Genomic DNA, 21648 nt, shown 5'->3' with positions numbered 1-21648 from the left:
CTATTTTTTTATACTTTAAAGTCGAGTAGAATAAAAGTTGAAATACTAAAACGGTAGCTGTGTAACTTATAATACACATACATGTTGTGTTTATTAAATCTTTTTATATACTTGCATCCAAAACAATATAGTTATGTGTCATTTAATTTTTATCCTTGATCAGTGAGTTAATTATTTTGATCCTTTATTTTATTCTGTTAAAAAATATTTATATATATTATAAAAAATATTATAAAAATATAAATGTATTTCACACTGAGTGTATCCTTTTGCTAATTGTGTGTACTTGTACACAAGTGGGTGTTTTATTTTTTATTATTGTTTTATTGGTCATAAAAGTGTAAATAACATGTAGATACAATAGATTCTAAAAATGTGTGCAGAATTATTAGATTTAAGAAATATATATATATATATATATCTACAAAATGTAGCATGTCAAATACCTTTTGTTCATTATTGTTTGTGTTTATTATGGGTCCATCAAAATAGACTGACATCCACAATCAAGTACAAACATTTATATACACTGTCAAATGTCAATAGTTTCACAGTATTTTAATATATACATTTTTGCAATGTTCAGTATGTTTAAAGTATATTTATTCATGTTAAGTAATAAAGAATTGTAACTTAGAAAGATCCAAATCCCAAATTGGTGAAACCTTCACTGATAATGTCAATAAAATTATAATAATTTTAAAACGTACATACTTGTGTTAAGACACAATACTGTCTATATCTTAATAAACGTTTTAAAAAACAATCTCTGGACTTTGAATGAAAAACATTTAAACGGTTTTACCTTGTTATCAATGACGTCGACAACTTCCAGGAAGTGTTTGAACTGATGACGAGCGCCGCTCGTGCGACGGCGCCCCCTGCAGGACGGGAGTGTCGCGTCTCATAGTAGTGACGTGTGTTAGCGGCTCGTCTGTGTTGACGTGTCTTTCTAAAGCTTCTCTCTTTCTGTGCTGCTGCTGATGGAGTCGCAGTGACTCCACGAAGCTCTCGATCTGCCCTCAGCAACAACACAGTGCTCGGGATCAGGACACCATGGGAAGTGAGTAGAAACGTTGCGTTGAAGAAAGAAGTATTTATTGAGCAGGTTTTTACTGAGGTTGTCAAGAGGTTGACGCTATGCTAACTCTTGTGTCCATGGAACTCTGGTCGCCCTCGTTTAAAACCTTTTATAGTTTCAAGCTTTATCTGATTATGTTTAGTGAATGTTTAGTTTATTTACCAGGATTTAACTAAAGTTAACCGAAGAGTTCTGTGATTGAATGCTAACTGGACCAATGCTAACGCTAGCTTGTTGCTCGATACGTTGACAATTTTTAAACTCGTATTTCCATCAAACTGATGTCATTAAACTGAACATGTAAAGTGTTGAAGATCCGTGTGTTTAAGTGATACTGGAGGATCAAACGTGTCGATGAATAACCAGTGGTTTCACAGCTGATCGTCCGCAGCTGCAGTAAAACACTGGATGTTGTTTTCATGTGTTTTGATTTAAGTCTGAAATATACATCGATCTGTTTGTTTCACTTCCTGTCGTCAATTCTGGGCTTGTTTGGTAGTGATGACGTTGCAAGCAAGATAACCGATGACGCCACGTAGAACTCTAACCACATTCTTATTTACTTTGTAGTTAAATTTTTGGAAGTCATCAAACCCTTCTGTGCGGTTCTGCCAGAAATCCAAAAACCGGAACGAAAAGTAAGTTGAATTATCAAGTAAATATGTGTAAAGAAATCCATTTGTATTGTTTACTTTATCAGTGCGACTTGTCTAAAAATTCCAACATGTATTACCTGCTGATGAAAGAAAATAACATTTTATACCAACTCCATTTGTACAGATTCAGTTCAGAGAAAAGGTGCTATGGACCGCCATCACGCTTTTCATCTTCCTGGTGTGCTGCCAAGTAAGTCAACAACAAACACGTGGATTCTAATAATAATAATACAGAGGGTACCTTTTATCACTGGCGCTTCATTTTCTAACTCTTTTTTTTCTTCCTTGTTTATATAGATTCCTCTCTTTGGTATCATGTCATCAGACTCAGCAGATCCTTTCTACTGGATGAGAGTTATCTTGGCTTCAAACAGAGGTGCTTAAAAATGACTTTTTATACTTGTTTTTTTTTATACTCCGCCATTACCAGTTTTAAAATATTTATGGTCTTTAAACCTACTAAATATTATCCTATTCACTGACTAGAAAACAAATTGTACATCATTCTACCAAGCTCTGATGGAAATATTATCAGTGGAGATGAGGTCTTTTAAGTACTTGCTAGTGTTGAGGATGCATGTGTCTGATGTTTTTATCTCTGTGACGCTAACGTTTCCTCCTTGTTCTTCAGGTACTCTGATGGAGCTGGGTATCTCGCCCATCGTCACCTCAGGTCTCATCATGCAGCTGCTGGCAGGAGCTAAGATCATCGAGGTTGGAGACACACCTAAAGACAGAGCTCTCTTTAACGGAGCTCAGAAACGTGAGTGAAATCTAGTTACAAGAGGAAGAAGCAGCGTCGGTGACATCATTGATCCTTGTGTGTCACAAACATGTCCCTAAAATATTTAATGTGATTTTCTCTTTACAGTGTTTGGAATGATCATCACCATCGGACAGGCCATTGTGTACGTCATGACTGGCATGTATGGAGACCCTTCAGAGATGGGTGCTGGGATCTGTCTGCTCATCATCATCCAGGTACTTGAAACCTAATTATCTACAGTGTAAAACATGTGTTATTACAACATTTAACAGTTTTATGCTTCAGGAAATGTCCCTGAAACGTTTGTTTTAAGATGTTTTTCTTCTCCAGCTCTTCGTTGCTGGTCTGATCGTGCTCCTGCTGGACGAGCTGCTCCAGAAGGGCTACGGTCTGGGCTCTGGTATCTCTCTGTTCATCGCCACCAACATCTGTGAGACCATCGTGTGGAAGGCCTTCAGCCCCACCACTGTCAACACAGGCCGAGGTGTGTTTGTGTGTCTCGTGTGAATGTGAGGAATCTTGTTTTTCATGCTTGAACTTTGACTTGTTCAGGCACTGAGTTTGAGGGAGCCATCATCGCTCTCTTCCATCTGCTGGCCACTCGCACTGACAAGGTCCGAGCCCTCAGAGAAGCCTTCTACAGGCAGAACCTGCCCAACCTCATGAACCTCATCGCCACCGTCTTCGTGTTTGCAGTGGTCATATACTTCCAGGTGAGTCCGGCTCGAGTGTTCAACACTTGTTGATGGTTTGACTTCTCTGTTGATTCATGATTGAACTTCTGACCTCATCAGGGCTTCAGGGTGGATCTGCCCATCAAGTCTGCCCGCTACCGTGGTCAGTACAACACGTACCCCATCAAGCTGTTCTACACCTCCAACATCCCCATCATCCTGCAGTCGGCACTGGTCTCCAACCTGTACGTCATTTCCCAGATGTTGTCCACACGATTCAGTGGCAACTTCCTGGTCAACCTGCTGGGGACGTGGTCTGTAAGTGTGGAACCTGAATTGTTTTCAGAGCCAGGAGGTTGTGTTCTTTGCTGACGACACCATCTTGTGTTTTTATTCAGGACACGTCCACTGGTGGACCAGCTCGAGCCTACCCAGTGGGGGGTCTTTGCTACTACCTCTCTCCTCCAGAGTCTTTTGGTTCCGTCCTGGATGATCCGGTTCACGCCTCCATCTACATCGTCTTCATGCTGGGCTCCTGCGCCTTCTTCTCCAAGACCTGGATCGAGGTCTCGGGATCGTCTGCCAAAGATGTGAGTCACATGTCGACCCCTCTGCCCTGGTATGAGTTCTGTTGGTTTGAATCGTGGTGTGTTTCTCTCAGGTGGCGAAGCAGCTGAAGGAGCAGCAGATGGTGATGAGGGGACACAGAGAGACCTCCATGGTGCACGAGCTCAACAGGTACGAGAAGGTCATGAGTTTGATGTGGACAGGAAGTGACCGCTCTCTTCTGTGCAGGTACATCCCCACAGCCGCCGCCTTCGGTGGACTCTGTATAGGAGGACTGTCCGTCATGGCTGACTTTTTGGGCGCCATCGGGTCTGGCACGGGAATCCTGCTGGCCGTGACCATCATCTACCAGTACTTTGAGATCTTCGTCAAAGAGCAGAGCGAGATGGGCAGCATGTCAGGACTGCTCTTCTAAACTGCTCTGAAAGAAATCCTGTCCAACTCGGAGGAACCACACAAATGTTTCCAATTCTATTTTGTATTCAATACATAAGTAATCACACTACTCCCCTGGCCGTGTAGGAGCAACACTACTTGCAGGGTTGTGTATCTTTCAATAACGGATGTCCAGTTACTCAGACTGCCCAAGTTCTAATAGCTCAACGCCTAAAGTAACACACAGGTGCGTGTCAAGCGTGTGTGTGTGGCACTCTTGCTGACATGCCTCCACATGTTTCATGGTTGTTTAAAACCCGGACAAGGAAAAGTATTATGAACTGTAAGCACTGCCTCTGGACATTTCAGCAGTTACAAGAAAACCACGTCGTCTTCATCGCAGGTAGCAAACTCACCAGAGGTCCTTTGACCCGACAGTTGTGTACAGTTGAAATAAAATATACTTGTGCTCCTGTTGTTGGTTGTTTTCATGGACCTTTATTTTGAAATCATGTTCAACTCCGGGCTTATACGGACTGCTGTTGTTTGTCTGCCTCCTGTAGGAAGTGTTTTTCATGCTCTTTCATTCCCAGACTCGGTGGCTGCAGAAACCTGCCGAGGTCGGGACGAGAGACGGTTTGATAAGAGACAGGAAATGGTTTTGTTTTTACTCTAATGTAACAGACATATTTGTGTTAATAAAAACTTTTTTTTCCAACACACTTGATGGTGAATCTATTGAAATCTTGTTTTTTTCCACAAACCTGAGCTCAAATACTTGTCAATCCAAGTGTTTCGTCTTCAAGAAAACTTTTGCTTTGTTTTTTTCATTTCTTGAGACATTTTGAACCTTTGGAAGTCAAATAATCATTAGACTATTTCTGCATATACTTTATTAGAATTTATTTATTTCGAAACATAAAAACATAAACAATAATGATCTTTCGAAGACTCATATTATTAATATTATAAATTAACTATAAATCTGATGCAAATTTGCCACAAATAGCTTTTTATCAAATACAAAATATTCTTTGTAGTGTAATTCATTCATGTGTACTTGTAATGTCAACATATGTTGCAATAAGAAACCGTTTTTTCAATAGTTGCTTGTACATTTGTATATTATTGTTACATTGGAAAATCACAGCAGTTCACAACAAACATATTGAACATAAATACGAATTATATTAAGACACACTGTACACATATTATTAAAATTACATCAAAACATGAGTAAATAACATTAATTGTAAAAACAATAATAACTCAATAATACTGAGTAATGACAATAGAGAAATCAGACAATACAAAATAAACACAAAAAATAACTATTCAACAATAAACATTAGTACACGTTGCAAACACCAAACAAGTACAAAAGTGAGGGGAGGAGTTAAAAAACGAGTTCGACTTTTTTAAAAAACAAAACAAACAATTAAATTATTTTTTTTATTTTAAAACAAAATACATTTTTATTTCTCCATATTAAAAAATAGGGTTGTTTTTTTGTGGAATTTTCAAGTTATCAAAATGTTTCGATCTTTTCATTTTGGTGCAAACATGTTTGCGCGCGGGCACGTTGCCTGCGTGCGCGCGCCTGTCTGGGACTAGTGACGTGTTGCAGCGGCTGCTCTGGTGACGTGTCTTTAGCTTCTCTCTTCTCTCTGAGCCGCTGAATGGAGCGTCTCTGACTCCCTCAGCAACTCCAACCGGTCCCAGCAACACGACAGGACTCGACACGAAGACACCATGGGAAGTAAGTGACTTTCTCAGGCTTTGAACTTCATTTGTGGCCAGTTTGTCTCGTTCATGACGCCTTTGTTGGTCGAGATCTTTAAAGTGCTAACGGACGAGCTAAGCTAACCTTCATTCTCTCTTCTGCCAAGTTGAGCCGTTACTAAGACGTTTTTGGACGTTTATATGTCTTATCTCGCCAGTCAACGTATTTTCGTTGAGTTCAGATTTCTGTCCAAGTCATTTTATATGTTTTGTCTTAAAAATAAATCAAATTTTATGAATGGTTGAGATTAAATGTTAGCTAAATGCTATCGTTAGCATATATTTTTTGAGTGACCAATGTGTACATTTTTAAATGTAACTAAAGCGCCTCCTTACTTTTGTCAAGTTGCGATTTAAATTCCATTGGCAGGTTGTGTTTATGGTGTTTAAACGAAGTCATAATAGGCGTAACGACCGGTTTTCTAATAAATTAAAAAAAAAAGCGACTTGTGTTTCTGTCACGAATTAAATCCAACGAGTTCAAAGTTTGATTTATGTTTCTGCTTTACTGTCATTTTTTTGAGCCGATCAGTAGTGATGACGTTGCATAGAAGATACATTTTTAAAGTCTCAGGAACCCATACTAACTCAGTTGTGGTTTATTTCCAGTTAAATTTTTGGAAGTCATCAAACCGTTCTGTGCGGTGCTGCCGGAAATTCAAAAACCAGAACGAAAGGTAAGTTTAACAAATGACTGGTTCTTGTTCTTGTTCTTGTGTCTCGTTTGAATGAACCTCATTTTCTCAATGTTACAGATTCAATTCAGAGAAAAAGTACTATGGACTGCCATTACACTCTTCATCTTCCTGGTCTGTTGCCAAGTAAGTCTGTCCGTCACTTTTTATCTGCACCGTTGGTAACTTTAATGTTAAAACACAGAACGTTTAAATTTGCCGTCAGTACTGTGTTAGTACTTGGTGTTAGCTCGTTTTACCACAAATGTTCAAATTATACTGAATGATGTCGTTTTTCTTATATTTGACATGTGATGGTGCAGAACTCTTTTCTAACTTTTTATTCCATTCTTCCAGATTCCTCTCTTTGGTATCATGTCATCAGACTCAGCAGATCCTTTCTACTGGATGAGAGTAATCTTGGCTTCAAACAGAGGTGCTTACTTTGTGTTTTTTTTATCTGTATTTTTACATTTTACTTTTTAAATGTCGTTTACACTGTAATTAACAAAGACAATCTAAACATCTTGCAGAGAAGTATACTGTTCAACCTGTGTAGAAATGATAATGTTAAAAAAAGACAAAATTATTAGTAGCACAATTATTAAATCGTTTTAAATTGATGCACAATACGCATTTTTTAAAAATACACCACATATTAAACAAAATGTCAAATAAAATAAACAATAAACTAATAATGATAATGAATTAAATAATAATGAAATGCAATCGATTAAAAATGGCCCTTACAAAGTATCATATATTTTAATTAAATATTCTGACCGGTGAAAAAGCCTGACATTGAAGGTGCTGTTAACTTTACCCTGATTGCTCCTGATGGCAGGCGCGTGTGCAGCCTACTCCCATCAGTATGTGTGAATGGCTGTCAAAGCGCTTTGTGACCAGGGTCTAGAAAGGCGCTATATAAATAGACATTATTATTATTATTATTATTATTATCATTATTATAATGCTGCTAAAGTTTTCTGGAGAAGATGGGACCGGCTCTCCATCAAGAACGAAATTTGTGTGTATGTATGTGTATATATATATATTTTATATATATATATATATAGATATAGATAGAGATAGATCTATATCTGTAATAAAAAAAACAACTTGTCTAACAGGACTGAAGAATCCTTTACGTGTTAAGTTTCTGTAAAAAAAAAAAAAACAGTTGTGCCTTTGATCAAATGTTATCATGTAAACAGGAAAAGAAGCTCTTAGTTCTTAGCAGTGAGTACCTGGTTCAATGGTTTTCAATCATTGATAATTATGCAGTAGCACCTGATTACATCATATAAACCCATGTCGTTATCTAAAATGTATTGTATCTTCTTTGAATCTCATCATTGAAACTAGGTCAGCCAAATTATTTTAGTCACACTGACTCCTTCAAGAAACAGCTTAAGACACTTTTATTTGTCCCAGTTTCCTGACCTTTAAAGTATATATTTTATTGGGTATTTTTTTGATTGGTCTGGAAAAGCGCTCTATAAATTCTACTTACTTACTTGTATCGTGGCTGTTGGAGAAATCAACCTGTGATCCCTGCAGAGTAAATCAATGTTTTGAATGTGTTTAATGCTTCAGTTACATCTGGTCACCAGCCTGAAGAGTTCCATTAATGTTTGTGATCGATGTGATGTAATTGTTATCTCTCTGATCTTCAGGTACTCTGATGGAGCTGGGTATCTCGCCCATCGTCACCTCAGGTCTCATCATGCAGCTGCTGGCAGGAGCTAAGATCATCGAGGTTGGAGACACACCTAAAGACAGAGCTCTCTTTAACGGAGCTCAGAAACGTGAGTGAAATCTAGTTACAAGAGGAAGAAGCAGCGTCGGTGACATCATTGATCCTTGTGTGTCACAAACATGTCCCTAAAATATTTAATGTGATTTTCTCTTTACAGTGTTTGGAATGATCATCACCATCGGACAGGCCATTGTGTACGTCATGACTGGCATGTATGGAGACCCTTCAGAGATGGGTGCTGGGATCTGTCTGCTCATCATCATCCAGGTACTTGAAACCTAATTATAATCTACAGTGAAAACATGTTTTATTACAATATTAAGTGTTTTGTGCTTCAGGAAATGTCCCTGAAACGTTTGTTTTAAGATGTTTTTCTTCTCCAGCTCTTCGTTGCTGGTCTGATCGTGCTCCTGCTGGACGAGCTGCTCCAGAAGGGCTACGGTCTGGGCTCTGGTATCTCTCTGTTCATCGCCACCAACATCTGTGAGACCATCGTGTGGAAGGCCTTCAGCCCCACCACTGTCAACACAGGCCGAGGTGTGTTTGTGTGTCTCGTGTGAATGTGAGGAATCTTGTTTTTCATGCTTGAACTTTGACTTGTTCAGGCACTGAGTTTGAGGGAGCCATCATCGCTCTCTTCCATCTGCTGGCCACTCGCACTGACAAGGTCCGAGCCCTCAGAGAAGCCTTCTACAGGCAGAACCTGCCCAACCTCATGAACCTCATCGCCACCGTCTTCGTGTTTGCAGTGGTCATATACTTCCAGGTGAGTCCGGCTCGAGTGTCCAACACTTGTTGATGGTTTGACTTCTCTGTTGATTCATGATTGAACTTCTGACCTCCTCAGGGCTTCAGGGTGGATCTGCCCATCAAGTCTGCCCGCTACCGTGGTCAGTACAACACGTACCCCATCAAGCTGTTCTACACCTCCAACATCCCCATCATCCTGCAGTCGGCACTGGTCTCCAACCTGTACGTCATTTCCCAGATGTTGTCCACACGATTCAGTGGCAACTTCCTGGTCAACCTGCTGGGGACGTGGTCTGTAAGTGTGGAACCTGAATTGTTTTCAGAGCCAGGATGTTGTGTTCTTTGCTGACGACACCATCTTGTGTTTTTATTCAGGACACGTCCACTGGTGGACCAGCTCGAGCCTACCCAGTGGGGGGTCTTTGCTACTACCTCTCTCCTCCAGAGTCTTTCGGTTCTGTCCTGGATGATCCGGTTCACGCCTCCATCTACATCGTCTTCATGCTGGGCTCCTGCGCCTTCTTCTCCAAGACCTGGATCGAGGTCTCGGGATCGTCTGCCAAAGATGTGAGTCACACGTCGACCCCTCTGCCCTGGTATGAGTTCTGTTGGTTTGAATCGTGGTGTGTTTCTCTCAGGTGGCGAAGCAGCTGAAGGAGCAGCAGATGGTGATGAGGGGACACAGAGAGACCTCCATGGTGCACGAGCTCAACAGGTACGAGAAGGTCATGAGTTTGATGTGGACAGGAAGTGACCGCTCTCTTCTGTGCAGGTACATCCCCACAGCCGCCGCCTTCGGTGGACTCTGTATAGGAGGACTGTCCGTCATGGCTGACTTTTTGGGCGCCATCGGGTCTGGCACGGGAATCCTGCTGGCCGTGACCATCATCTACCAGTACTTTGAGATCTTCGTCAAAGAGCAGAGCGAGATGGGCAGCATGTCAGGACTGCTCTTCTAACGGAAACATCGACTTTCCTAAAAAAGAAAGAGACTCGGAACATTCACACGTGTTCAACACAAATTTGGCAAATTGTCTTATTTAGGAATTTACCCCAATTCATCACTGCCGAGAAGCGACTGTGTAGATCCACATTTATTTCATCATGTTTCCACGATTCCCCCGAACGCGATCTGATAACAATTGTGTGACGTGCTGTTTATGGGACCAGCAGAGATTAATCGTTCACGAGCTGAACCGCTGCATCAGAACAAAAGCTACAGTAGCTTCGATCTCAAGAATCAAATTCTCTGGTCTTATTCTCTGGGCTCGTCGTCTTCTGAGCTCTCAACAAATGTTCACCTGTTTCATTGTGATCTTTTATTCCAAGACTGCTGACGCTGGTGGTCAGGGATGAGGGTGGGTTTGATACAGAGGAACAGGGGTCTAATTATGTTTTTACTCTTGTGTAAAACATACATATTTGTGTTATTAAAAACGTTTTTTTTTGTTTTTTCAACAAACTTTGAAATCGACTGTTTTTTTTTTAGTCTAAAGTCCAAAATTTAGATACATTCTTTACTACAGTTCACTTTTAAATGATCCCTTTCAATAATGCACAAGTTATAAGTACATGGTAGTGTCTTTAAAACTGACAAATGAGGAAAGTCTCCTGAATTCTTCACAAACCATAAAGCAAGAAGGATGAATGTTCCTCAAATTCGCTTTAATCTGTGCAAATAATTTGCACTGTACGTAAATATATGAGGCAAAATGTATTTTATAACAAGGTTCATGCATTTACTGTAGGAATGCTCAAATGTTTTAAGTCTAACCACCAGGTGTCGCTGCAACACAAATATATATATATATTTTATTTTTAAATCGATTCAGTTTAGAAATTTAGACCGGAATGTTTCACTGGTGAAAACGTGTCCGCAGGGTAACTATTCGAATCAATATAATGGAATCTATTATGGATGATACCGTATCCAGTGATTCAGGAACATGTACATTAAATGAAGGCTCAAGTTCACGCCGTCGACGGCAGTGACGTCATCACCCGGCGCCCACGTGTGTACAGGTCAGCGGCTTCCAGTAAGTTCTCTGCCAAATGAACTCCCAGTAACTGTATCTAGAATTGACCCTTACGCTCGTTTCCTCGGAGTCGTGGACGCGTTTCCCCAGCAGCCATGTCCTACTGCAGAGAAGAGGGTGAGTTTGACGGGTTTTCATTCATTTTCTGCTCCCAGTCTCGGCAATGTCATCCAGTTAGCAGCATGCTAAGCTAACTCTTCCTGCAGGTTATCTAACTGGCGCAGCGCCAGTTTAATAACCAGGGATTGTGTTTTATTTTAATATAAGTTTGTATAATAACCAGAGAATGGAAGGAAATACCGTTGTGATGTTGTATCTGTCAACATTCTACTTTGAAAGATATTATTAGTACTGGTTGTGTTGCAGCAACACAGACGACTGTCATTGAAGTGTTGTGTTTGACGTGATGTTGTGACGTCAACAGGTAAAGATCGGATCATCTTTGCTACGAAGGAAGATCACGAGGCTCCGAGCAACGCCGAGCTGATCGCAGATGATCCCAACGATCCATACGACGAACAAGGTTTTTAAACGATCATGACGCCTTCTTTATGTTGAGTTAAATAATGAAACTCACCAGAGATCTGTGTTTGGTCAACATTCGCTTGTGAAAAGACGATGTGGTTTTCAAACATAATAATTATAGTTTGTATTTAGTTCATAAACACATTACTATCCATTTCTTCTTGTTCTTCAAGGCTAGAGCGACACATTCATTCTTTGACAGTTCACCTGGCAGCTCAATTAATTACTATTAAAGTAATGGTTCACCTATTTTTTACTCGTCCTCATGTAATGTTTGATTAATTTCAGAGTAATCTGTTCTATTTAGAGTTATAGACAACATTTTTTGTTCATTTTAATGTAGCGACTGGAGCTCAGTCGTCTTCGTCTTCATCCAAAAACACACTTAAAAACATCCAAATACCTTCAAACTGCTCGTCTGTAACGTGCCTCTAGGATTGAAGCTTCACATGAGCAGAATTGTTCTGGAAAAAAATACACAAGTCTATATTTTTTATGCTTCTTTGTGGCATTTAAAGAATAACAAGTGCTATAAACCTGAACATCGCAAGCACTTCCAGTGTAGACAGTACAGTATGCATGACATTTGATATCATGTATATATGAAAACAGTTTAAAGATTTAGACTTATTTATTTTTGTCTGGAACAATTTGTCATGTGGAGCTTCAATCCAGGAGGGACGTTACAGACGTCTTTTTGGACGAAGACGACTGAGGTCTGGTCGCTACATTAAAATGAACAAACATTTTTCTCCATAACTCCAAAAAGAAGAGATTACTCTGAAGATAATTCAACAAGTGCACAAGTAAATGAGTTTTTTGGGTGAATCACTTTAAAATGTTTTAACATTGTATTGTTATCAAAAAATGACAAGCGAAGCATTACTGGATTTTAATTAATTTTTGTCTTGTCTTAGGTTTGATCCTTGCAAACGGAGACATCAACTGGAACTGTCCGTGTCTGGGCGGCATGGCCAGCGGTCCGTGCGGAGCTCAGTTCAAGGAGGCGTTTTCTTGCTTCCACTACAGCAAAGAGGAGGTCAAAGGGTCGGACTGTATCGATATGTTCCGGGACATGCAGGAGTGTATGCAGAGGTACCCTGAGCTCTACCCTCAGGAGGAGGACAAGGAAGAAACCTCTGCCGAGTCTGAAGCTCCGACTGAAACCTCTGCGACATCGTCTGACACGGACTCTTCGGAACCTACGGCGCCACCTACAGACGTCCAGACTGACAGCTAATCAGAGTCGTGTCCAGAGTCACTGACTGACCCGACATTCTTGTAGCCATGAAGGACGAACACAGAGAAACGTCAGCTTTGATGTTCACTTGAAGTCGATGAAACATTAGCTGCATGAAGAACTTCTGCAAGTTACCCAAGAATTTGATTTTCTGTCCAAATGAACAGGAGAAATGTTAGATTTTCACTGGTGTGCTTTTCAGGTTACTGGTCCACGTCGTGCTAAGTCTAGAGTTCCAATTGTTGAATTGACTCATGAATCACATGAGATCAAAAGTGGTAAAGAATTGATATAGAAATGAAATGGGTAGACGGATTTGTTAAACTATAAAAAGGACAGAAATATAAAAATATTCATCCCTACATTACATGTATTGGTTACGTGTTAAACTTCATCCTTTTATATCCTCGTGTGTTTCTGTCTCAACGAGCGCTTGATGTTTGTCTGATCACTGTCATACATTTCCTAAAGGCCTTAAAGAAAGTTGTTTTCAATCGTGTACACATTAAACAACTGTCTATGAATATCTTGTGGCTTTTTCAAGCTTCGATTACATTCTAAATTGAAATAGTGCTTGTTCTTGTAAATCAGTTATTTTATAAATGATTTTTAGAGATTATATTATTACAGATGCAAGACCTGAGCTTCTCTAAACCAGCCTGTGGACTGACATGAACACATCGTTTTAATGTGTCATTTATAAAAGATCCAAATGCTAACATTATTCAACAATAACAAGACAACACTTTGAAAGAAAAATAAATTATTGTTATTTGAACAGAAAAACTCATGGAAAAAAGTTGACATGATTATACGACAATCATACACGTTTATATATATATATCAAGGCAGGTATTTCCAGTCTTAACATAAACAAGTCCACGAGTCACAGACGTCCATCCCTCAGAACCTCCGAGAGCAGGAACCCCAGTCTGGGGGTCCAGGGAACCACGACGCTCTGCATGGTGACGAGCAACCGCCGCGTCACTTCCTCTTCCGGGCCCGCCAACAGGTAGTCCACACCTTGACATGACACGAACATTGTTGACAGAAATGTGCAATACTTTACTAAAATATGCTGAAATTCAAATGCATTTTCCAAGATTAAATCACATTTTTACTTTAATTTATTGAATACAATGTCCTTGTTGAGTAGTTTCCCAGCATGCCCAGTAAGTGGCGCAAAAACGCATGTTTTGTGCAGAACAACATGAGCTAACGTGTTTAAAACTGATCTTTATTCTGGTAAGATGACAAGTCTGTTTCCAGCATAGTTTGTTTGACTTTTTATGCATGTTCTTCACACTTTTTTTTGCTAAGCTAACAGCTAACCGCCACCATGCTAATGAGCTAACAAACCTTTTAGAGGTTCCTCAAGATTGATCGAGTTATTGTAGCTTGTATATAAACGTTGTGTTTTAAGATGTGTTTGTTGAATTATATTGGCAGAAACAATTTAGTAATAACATTTTGAATTTCTTAAAAATCATACTTTGATCAAAGTTTAATCAAATGTCACAAAAATCATTTGTTGAAGTTCAACTAACGATGATGAAGTGTGTTGTTGGACTCTATTGTACACTATATCTTTACTATTGTATCAGTATGAAGTCTCCAGGGACTCATTGTATAAACATAGCGGGCGTGATTACAGCTGGAGGAGTGAAGCCATTATTACATCATAATGGACTCTCGTAACCTCTTGTTCGTCCAGATTTCAGAGCAACTTTATAAAGTAATAAAGTGTAAAACATGGTCATGATGAGAAGTTACTGCGTCTTGAAGAACATTCACTACATGACACCAGAGTTGTAGTTTGTAATTAGTTTCCCTTTAAATAATTGGAATCAACTGCTAGGTTACCTGGGTTAAGAATCGGACAGGTGCATCCCCGGCTGGTCCAGGACACTGGGAAGACGCTCACAGTCCCCAGGTACAGTCCCCCCACACCTGAACGCAGGACTTTGCGCACTTTGACCTTCACCTCAGCGTGGCTGCCCTTGTCGTGAGCAGACAGCACACTTGCTTTGATCACTGTAGATCGATACACAACCGTTTCTATCCAGAAAAACTCACTTCAAATGCATTGTTTTGGTCTCACCGTAGTCATGCTTGGTCTTGCAGAGGTCAGACACGCTCCTGAGCTTTTTCTCTTTACAGCTGCACTTTCCTGAGCGGAGAAGGATTGGCCTTAAGTTCTCTTCAGATCTAACAAAGTTAAAAAGACTCACCTGTGTAATGCAGGGCAGACACGGCGAGCTCTTTAGACCACTGCGCTTCTTCTTCTATGGTAAATATCTGAGATTCAATGTCCGGGATTTTCCCACCGAATGGCACGTTAAATATCTGATTATTCAAGTAGCTGGAAGAGAAACATTTATTCAAACCGGGCTTTATTTCTAGGTAGACCTCGGCCTGAGCTTTCGGGATACCTGTCCTGGCACAGACCAGAAGTGGAATCACACTTCTCTGCGCATGTGCAGCGCTTACATCCATCTGCTCCAAAACCCCAGTATCCAGGTAGGCATTGAGTGCAGCTGAGTCCTCCAACACCAGGTTTACAGGTGCACTGGCCGCTCCGTGGGTGGCACCACGGGCCGTCCTGGTCAGGCCCGGGAGGGAGCGAGCCGCTGGGATCGCACCTACAACCTGTCAAACCAGTTTAGATCTACATTTTGTTTTTCTGTCCTAAACATTTGGCCGTCTTACGTTTGCAGGTGTTGTGCGAGTGAATCGGCTGAGATGGTTGACGCTGGTATCCCGGGCGACAGCGCTGACACCTGCGGCCGACAGTGTTGTGCTGACAGTCGTCACAAACCCCACCACTGGTGCCTCCGGTCGACAGCCAGACTCGCTGGGAGAAGTGACATCTGGTCGCGTGACCGTTGCACTCGCATTCTGATGTGACACAGGTGAGTCATGTGACATAAGAAGGACAGTTCCTTAAACACCTGAAGAATCAATCATAACTGATGATTCATTTGAGTGGTGAACTCAAGAATAAGAAGAGCTTTGACTTCATTTTAAAAGACACAAACTTTACTCACTCAGACACGCGTTTGGTTCTCCACTGGTGCCGTTAGCAGGTCTCCAAGGACGGTCGTTGTGTAGTGCAGCACATTTGTCACAGTGATCTCCAGCTGTGTTGTGAGTGCAGCGACACTTGCCCCACACCTGAAACAAATACCTCCTTGTCAACATTCTGCTGTTAGAACATCGTTGAATAGAAATTGTAAAGTTTGAATCACGTGATTTGTTCGTTCTTCCATCTGTCAACAATCCACTTGGTCTATCGATCTGTTTTTCTTCCAGTATGTCTCACAGCCGCCATCCTTGTTCACAGCCTCGTCACTTCCCGTTTACAGTACTGTTACTCTCTTCTCTTCGGCCTCTCTCAAAAAGCCTTACATAAACTTCAACGGCCCGCATCAACATTTTTGCTGATGACATCCATCTCTACTGCTCTGTTGATCCAACTGAGCCCCAGAGGCTGAACTTGAAACATGAAAACACTTTACAGCTCAATGTGGACAAAACGGAAACTCTGGTGATTGCTCCTGATGATAATGTTCCAGGGTTGAGTCAGTACTTGAGTGACTGAGGTCAGTCTGTCAAACTGAGCCTGAGAAACCTGGGTGTTGTATTTGATAAAGACATGTCTCTTGTTCAACACTGAAGAAAACTGACCAGAAACCATTTCAACTGAGAAAAATCTCTAAACTTAGGAAAATGTTGTCACAACATGATCTGGATCTTATAATCCATGTGTTTGTGTCGTTTACACTATTGTAACAGTTCATACAAAACTCTGCAGCCAGAATTCTGAGCCGCTCTAGTAGAAGAACTCACATTTCTCCAATATCTCTCTGATCTCCTCCATGTCCACACTCCCTCCCGTTTCCTAAGATCCTCCTTTTCTTATTCCATCCATCCATTCATCTATCTATCCATCCATATGCACTGATCAAACCATCAAATCATCCATCAATCAGTCAGTCAACCAATCCACCTAAGAGTTCATCCATCCATCTTTTAAGGAAGAAGTCCTGAGTTCCTCTCCCTAGAAACCCAAAAGGAAGATAAACGATAATCTCTCCAACATGTACTGTGTCTGATCAGGGTCTTCTCCCAGTTGAACATGTGTGAGGGTGGCGTCCAATAGACATCCTCAAGAGATGCCTGAGCCTCCTCAACCAACTTCTCTGAATGTGAATGAGCAGTAAGTCATCTGCGTTTCCTCTTATCTCATCCAGTAGCGAGATCCCATTGACCCTGCAGAGGGATCTTGTTTTCACATTACCTGTAACGAGAGCGTTGCCTGTTGGCTCAGCTCTTTCGTTACAAGAACAGGACTTTATAGACACCTCACGATTGAGGTCAACGCACGGATTCGTCTAATATTACTGTTTCACTCGTGAGAACGACCCTAAGCTACTCGATACAAGATGGTGAAACTAGGTGTGGAGAAGACAAATGTTAAACCACTTTAGCGTCACCTCTCACCCTGTCACTGTCGTGTCTCGTGTCTCCATGGTTGTGAGGAAGACACTCCTCAGCATGTCCGTGACACAGGCAGGTCCCCTGAGCCAGGAGAGTATAAATAGCAAATGGAGCCGAGCTGGAGTTTCGTGTCGTCGCTGTGGAGGCGGCAGCAGAGATCCCTCGTGTTTCAACGTCAGGACATGTGTGAGGTTTCAACAGTCTGATACGAAGGTCACTGAGGACGAGGCGGGAGATGCCCTCTGAACTATAGGGGTCCACTGTATTGATGCTGCTCGGCTCCAGTGTCCGTATTATCACCTAAAATCAACGACAGCACGGATTAGCAGCAGATCAGCATCCGCTGGGTCAAAACTCTTTACCTCGCCACCGCTGCACGGGTCAGCGCTGGTGTATCTGGACGTGCAGGCTGACCCGGGATGATTCAAATCATCTGGCAAACCAAACTCCTCTGTGCAGTTGTGTGCAAAAAGCTTAAGAAATTCCCAGGACTTCCCAAAGTCCCTGGATCGTTCAACAGTCATGACAGCTGGACGCGGAGATCTGAACACCAAAACCACATGAGACAAGCAAAAGTGTGTTTCCAGGTCCAAACGGATCTCAACCCGATTCCCACTCCTGCCTGCACCTGATTCCCACCAGCTCTGTAGGAAATGATTGTCCGTCATGTGAGCAGGTGGGTGAGGGTCTTCAGGGCAGAGGTGGGAGCTGTTTCTGCAGCCGCCCGGGACAGTGATAAGGGTCCTGCCTCTGGCCAGGTTCTGGAGGGACGGACTACATGCCTTGTTTGCACATCTGGAACCTGGAATAAGAATTAAAGGAGAGTTAATGGTGATGGACCAAATCTGGCCTGTTTAGTATATGTGACCTGTCGGATGGTTGGCTTGAAATCAAAGTATTTTAATGTTTTTTTTAATTTGGTAAACTGTTAATATATCAGTGTTTGAGGAAAGAAACAAACTTGTGTTTGTAGTAAAACACGCACAACGATTATGAAGATAAATTTAGTCTCTGAGAAGGAATTTAACACATAGTCTCCCTTAACCAGTTTCAACTTAAGTTCACCAGTTCAAAACTGCCTATTGCATCGGATTTTTATTTTCTCAGCCATTTCTGCAATGTGATGCACTTTTCCTGTTTATGCATATCTTTATTTTAATGTGCGTTTCTTTCTCAAATTGACATGTACAGTAAACTTGAGCCATCAAATTAAATGTAATGTTTTATTACTATTATTATTATTAACATTGAGTTGACATATGTTTGTGATTGAACACTTAGATTTAAGGATTTATATTTTAATTAAATGTATAAAAAAAATGATGTTATGGCTTTTAAATATATAATTTCCCAGCACAATTACACTTCATATCCTAACTTACAACATTTGATCTTTTGTCCTCGTTACTTTGAGTAATTGTCCTTTTGAACACATCAAACATTTTTCCTTTCCCTTTGCTTGACAATCCTACTTTCATAATAGTCATACGTTTACTTATCATTAGTTTCCCTTTAAATAATTGGAATCAACTGCTAGGTTCAAAGCTACCTGGGTTAAGAATCAGACAGGTGCATCCCCGGCTGAATCCTGTTTTAAATTCCCTTCTCACAAAATTCTACCCTAAATATGATATTTTATTGCAGAGTTCAACGTTAAATCATCCTTAAAAACATCAATATTCTGACTCATCGCTCATCTTGTTGACCTTCATGTCAAATGTAAGGATGTTTAATCTCTCACCGGCTCCACCATGTGTCAGGAACAAAAACACGGAGCTGAGCAGCACCAGCGTTTGTAATCCACCTTCCCGCCACATGCTGGACACTTTCATCCCTGAGTCTGTGGTCTACACGGATCCATCATCTCGTCCTCCTACTGCGAGGAGCTGCAGCGCTCGGTGAAGCCTGGTCCGTTATATAATCCTCCAAGAGTCCAGATCAGGCTTCAACTGCCTCCAATAATGATGTCGGAGCGTCCAGGTTCATTGAACTTCTCTCCGGCTTCTTGTTGCAGCGACTTAGTGCTGTAGAGAAGATGGTGTGTGGTATTTATTCACTCCCCACCCACTGCTCTCCCCCCGCACGCTGCACGGAGGTTACACTGCGACAACAAGGAGGATGAAGAGCAGTCGCTCCAAGAACGACACCGGGGCCGAGTGGATTTATTTTCCCTGTCCGGTTGCATTGACCGGGATAGACTTCAGCTCTGACTGCAGGTAATGCGATCCAGAGTCAGGGCGAGCAGGTCCCTCACTTACCGAGAGGATATTGCTTTATCTGCTGCTCCTGTTTTCCAAATTGATGAAATTCCAGCCCTCTTTGAAGTCCAGTGGGAAGAAACCTGAGCGGGAGACAAAAATAGTCACGATGTGGCACCAGACGCATTTTACAATTAGAGTTTCACACAAATTACGAGATAATAAAACTCCCTTTCTATCTGTCTGTCTAATAAAAGCCCGTCTTTATGTTCATTGATGGTTAACACTCGCTCTGATCCGTGCCTTCCCCCTCACACATGCTGGAAAATAAACTTTTCAGCTCAGTCTTGACTTGTCTTGGAAAAATCCAATTCGATTTACAGTTGCCTGTTTTGGCTCTCAGTGACGGATTTAAGAGAAGAAACACATGTAAACAAAAATCAAGATTTGGTCGAAGCCGTCTCCGGCTCCATCAGATCACCGGTCTCTAAACTGGGTCGGTCAGATCTATGACTTTTATTACATTTTCCATTATCTTAATTCTACCTCTGTGTATATTTCACCAGATTGATGAACAACAACATTAAGAGTGTAAAACTAATGTGAAAACTCTCCTCACATGTAGTAAATGTTCTTCTCTTCAAGATGAAATCTGGACGAACGAGAGGTTACGAGAGTCCATTATGACGTGATAATGGCTTCACTCCAGCTTTAATCACGCCCTGCTTTGTCTATACAATGAGTCCCTTGGAGGTGGAGACTTCCGGGATTGATGACTCATGGTGACAAACCTTGATATTTGACTAATCAAAGCAGATTGGATGAGGTTATGTTCAACAAGATTGTACAGGATGGTGGGGGGGGGCGATGAAATTATCTTTGGAACCACATAATATACCGTGATTTAGATGCATAGGTTGAGTCAGTACTTGGGTGACTTAGGTCAGTCTGTCAAACTGAGCCTGAGAAACCTGGGTGTTGTATTTGATAAAGACATGTCTCTTGTTCAACACTGAAGAAAACTGACCACAAACTGTTTCCTTCAACTGAGAAAAATCTTTAAACTTAGGAAAATGTTGTCACAACATGATCTGGATCTTATAATCCATGTTTGTTTCTTCTCGCCTGGACTATTGTAACAGTTTATTTTGGTGTCTTCACAAGAAGGATGTGTCTCGCCTGCAGTTCATACAAAACTCTGCAGCCAGAATTCTGAGTGGCTCTAGTAGAAGAACTCACATTTCTCCTTCAAACTCTTCACTGGCTGCAATTTTCTTTCAGGGTCATTTTAAAATTCTGGTTCTTACTTTCATATCTATTCATGGTCAGACCTTCCATCAGTGATCTGATCCAGACTTACACCCCAGCTCGGGCTTTGAGGTCTGTGGATCAGAATCTACTGATGGTTCCTGAACTTCCGGACCAGAGGAGAGAAATCCTTCCAGACTGTTGCTCCTAAGCTTTGGAACCAACTTCCTCTCTCTTTGCGCTTGATGATCTACTGACTCCTTTAAGAATCTTAAGACCTTTTTATTTGTTCAGGCTTTTCCTTGATTTTCTGGAACTCCTGTTGTTCTCAGTATTATCTTGACCTTTAAAGTATATACTTTATTGAACATTGTTTTGATTGTTTAAGCGCTTTGTGACCTTGGTCTGGAAAAGTGCTATATAAATACTAATTAATTACTTACTTACTTAATATAAATGAAATTCAAATTAACTATGGGTGAAACATTAATATAAAAATAATAATTAAAATAATACACATTATTTGAGTAAGTAAGTAAGTAAGTATTATTTATATAGCGCTTTTCGAGACCAGGGTCACAAAGCGCTTAAACAATCAAAACAATACTCAAAAAAGTACATACTTTAAAGATCAAGATAATACTGAGAACAACACAGGAGTTCGAGAAATTCAAGAGTAGAAAGAAATGCAGGCACACATGTGAAAAAAAGGGTAAAAATAATACATCAAAAAAATATTAATGAAAATGGGCAAGCATGTTATTAAGTCAGAAACTTATGCATTAAATGTCACCGTGACACTCCTTTAAGGGCCGGT

General features: G+C 40.9%; 4 protein-coding genes across 5 annotated transcripts in view; 3 read left to right on the top strand and 1 right to left on the bottom strand.

Moving 5' to 3' along the window:
- Positions 1-1041: 1041 nt before the first annotated feature.
- LOC148069859 (protein transport protein Sec61 subunit alpha) lies at positions 1042-10072 on the top strand. Of its 2 annotated transcripts, none has more exons than XM_087801874.1 (12): positions 1042-1063; positions 6511-6578; positions 6657-6722; positions 6933-7011; positions 8252-8383; positions 8492-8601; positions 8718-8871; positions 8940-9100; positions 9182-9379; positions 9460-9651; positions 9723-9799; positions 9857-10072. In XM_087801874.1, the coding sequence occupies exons 1-12, from the start codon at positions 1057-1059 to the stop codon at positions 10041-10043; spliced, it is 1431 nt and encodes a 476-aa protein (XP_087658000.1). In that variant the 5' UTR covers positions 1042-1056; the 3' UTR covers positions 10044-10072. The 2 variants fall into 2 exon arrangements, with proteins under 2 accessions (XP_087658000.1, XP_087657999.1); XM_087801873.1 differs by lacking the exon at positions 1042-1063 and adding an exon at positions 5740-5878.
- Positions 10073-11080: 1008 nt separating this feature from the next.
- Positions 11081-13409, top strand: chchd4a (coiled-coil-helix-coiled-coil-helix domain containing 4a). Its single transcript, XM_087800769.1, has 3 exons — positions 11081-11237; positions 11545-11643; positions 12563-13409. Exons 1-3 carry the CDS (start codon positions 11216-11218, stop codon positions 12883-12885), a joined length of 444 nt encoding a protein of 147 aa, XP_087656895.1. The 5' UTR covers positions 11081-11215; the 3' UTR covers positions 12886-13409.
- A 362-nt stretch (positions 13410-13771) lies between these two features.
- On the bottom strand, positions 13772-19212 carry LOC148069857 (netrin-4). Its single transcript, XM_087800956.1, has 10 exons — positions 19127-19212; positions 17748-18187; positions 17389-17685; positions 15933-16059; positions 15595-15783; positions 15318-15534; positions 15117-15247; positions 14987-15055; positions 14749-14919; positions 13772-13908 (listed from the first exon to the last, which is right to left on the bottom strand). The coding sequence occupies exons 1-10, from the start codon at positions 19200-19202 to the stop codon at positions 13772-13774; spliced, it is 1854 nt and encodes a 617-aa protein (XP_087657082.1). The 5' UTR covers positions 19203-19212.
- The window catches only part of LOC148069856 (dynein axonemal heavy chain 1-like), a 27275-nt gene continuing 21400 nt past the window's right edge, over positions 15774-21648 (top strand). The window contains exon 1 of the mRNA XM_087801837.1: positions 15774-15797. The gene's annotated coding sequence lies outside the window, so the exon portion shown is untranslated. The remainder of the gene's footprint in view (positions 15798-21648) is intronic.

This window comes from Callionymus lyra, chromosome 10, assembly GCF_982586985.1.
Source record: "Callionymus lyra chromosome 10, fCalLyr1.hap1.1, whole genome shotgun sequence".
Taxonomy (NCBI): Eukaryota; Metazoa; Chordata; class Actinopteri; order Syngnathiformes; family Callionymidae; genus Callionymus; species Callionymus lyra.
The sequence above is the reverse complement of the archived record's forward strand: the minus strand, read 5'-3'. Positions and strand labels throughout refer to the sequence as shown.